Source organism: Thermobia domestica, chromosome 6 (assembly GCF_964235325.1).
Source record: "Thermobia domestica chromosome 6, izTheDome1.hap1.1, whole genome shotgun sequence".
NCBI lineage: Eukaryota > Metazoa > Arthropoda > Insecta > Zygentoma > Lepismatidae > Thermobia > Thermobia domestica.
The window spans coordinates 2059096-2061301 of record NC_137459.1 but is presented as its reverse complement, the minus strand read 5'-3'; the positions used below and the strand labels follow the sequence as shown (position 1 = coordinate 2061301).

Sequence of the window (2206 nt, the reverse complement as noted above, 5' to 3'; positions counted from 1 at the left end):
AGTGTCTTTTCTTTATAAATATTTACTGCCCCTCTGACTATCGGTGGTTTAATATATAAACTATGTCTCTGTATGTGTAATCTTATTCCTTCATATAAAGTATACCACAATATAAATTGTATGTAACTTGTGTGCATATTAAACAAATAAAATAATTTTAGAGGTAAGTGTCACTTTCCTCAGATATAAGATACTTACTTTCAAAACACTGAATCCACTTTGAGAACACTTTAGCACTAACATATATGCTTGCTTTGGAAAACACATTAAATTTCAAAGCCATAAAACAACACACATATAACAACACTCATCAAACACATATGGGACGCACATAATTTTACTAAGAATGAAAAAATAAATCAAAACAATTTGTTAAAGAAACTTTAATAACTTGAGAACGGAATGGACTCTACGTTTTAAATCTTTTTTGTATTTTAAAATCAAAGAATCTTTTTTATAATAACGAAGAAAGTTTGTATAACAGTCAGGTATGATTGGAGAACACCCAGTCTTGTAATGATTCATTTGTGCTATTTTTGTACTAAGAACAACATCTTTCTTCATGGCTGGGTAAATGGCTTCTAAAGCATAATGGTTGAATACGGTGAGGGCATTTTGTGTTGCGACGAAACTTTTTACTGAATGACCCGGCTGACTAAAATTAGCACTTCGTGTCCTATGCCGCAACATATGCAAATACTTTGGTATTTCAGGATCACTTTCGCTTTTAAATGTTTCAAAAAAATATACATTTTGAACGGAAAACGATGCATACTTTCGTAAAGCTTGAGGTTCTGACAAAAAATATTCACGAAACATATCTGACCAGGTGTAAGTTGATACTGGAATAATTACTTCGTCAATATCTATTGGGAGCACAAATTGAAAACGATGAATATTTCTGTAAAAACAGTCGTTATAAGGAACAAGCTCATCACGACGCTTTTGCCACAAATTCGTCCGTAAAAATTTGGATCTCAAGAGGGGAGAGTTGGGTTGATTTCCCGGGAGCGTCAATGGGATAATTTCTAATAAACCACGGGTCACATAGTGTCGTAACACACGAGTCATATTTGGGTGAACACTATACACATACACAAAAAATTTCTTAGCACCAAGTATCCGGTTTAATTCTAACCACTCCACAAGTCGCAACGACATATCTTCTCGAAAATCCATTCCTTTCACACAAATTGCAAAATCTCTCTGTCGAACCCCTGCAAGAAGCTGGTTGTAAGGTTCCATATTGATTGACAAATATGTGGACGGTCGACTGCACGGGAGAATTGATAATGACACAGCCTTTGGAACTCTCCCTGATTCACTCACATTTAAAGGAATAGGGCAACTAAATAGGAACGGTTTATACACATTCAACACAGAGTCCTTGTCCCACTGCTCCACCCAAATTTCAGTCTTAATTGCCTCCAGCACCATAGGAGTCTCCTCTTCGTACCACACTTGACAGTAGAGGGTTTCATTGCTTCTACCCTCGGACATTCCAATCACACGGACATAATGGTAAATATTACCTTGGTAATTCAAACGAGCGTCGTAATACGCTGAATAAAGATACACATTGGTGTAGGAAGGAATTTGCCAATGGATGTTGTTCCGATGGATCTCTTTTGGTCCAGGAGGTAATAAGTTATCACATCGGGGATATTCCCGTTGTTGAAACTGTGTCTCTAAAGAATAAGCTATTATCGTCGGGATTCGAACACCATACCCACTAATTCGGCTTCTTGAAACAGGCATCTCGGCAAATTCTGTGCATACGAGACTGATAACAATGAATCCGGAAGTAAACACCACGAGAAGTAACCACTTCCTTTGAGATGGAGTGCGAAGAGAGCGGGCCGCATAAGCAGCCACTTGCGCCACGCACCCCATCCCTTGCTACACTGGAACACGTGGGAACAAGCACTGCTGTCACTGCGAGCTTTTTCACCGCAGCCAATCAACTACACCTGTCGTACTGGGAGCAGTGTTGCTGACTGCCACATTTTCCTTCAGAGCGATTCTACTTTGATTAAGTGTTATGGGAAGCAGCGCAGCGTGCCTGTCTTTTTTTTCTTTTCCCTCCTCTCAACACGATAGAAAAACAATGCACGGTGAAACGGTATGACAATCTGAATGTAACTTTCTCATGAACCCACAGCACTCTGCCACAAGTAAAAAAAAAAAAAAAAAAAAAAAAAAATCT

At 38.4% G+C, this 2206-nt stretch overlaps 1 protein-coding gene across 1 annotated transcript; it reads right to left on the bottom strand.

Annotated features, from left to right (window-relative positions):
* Window positions 1-366: 366 nt before the first annotated feature.
* LOC145687812 (uncharacterized) lies at window positions 367-1947 on the bottom strand. The gene has a single exon (XM_081761234.1). The coding sequence runs from the start codon at window positions 1891-1893 to the stop codon at window positions 373-375; it is 1521 nt and encodes a 506-aa protein (XP_081617360.1). The 5' UTR covers window positions 1894-1947; the 3' UTR covers window positions 367-372.
* Window positions 1948-2206: the final 259 nt, after the last annotated feature.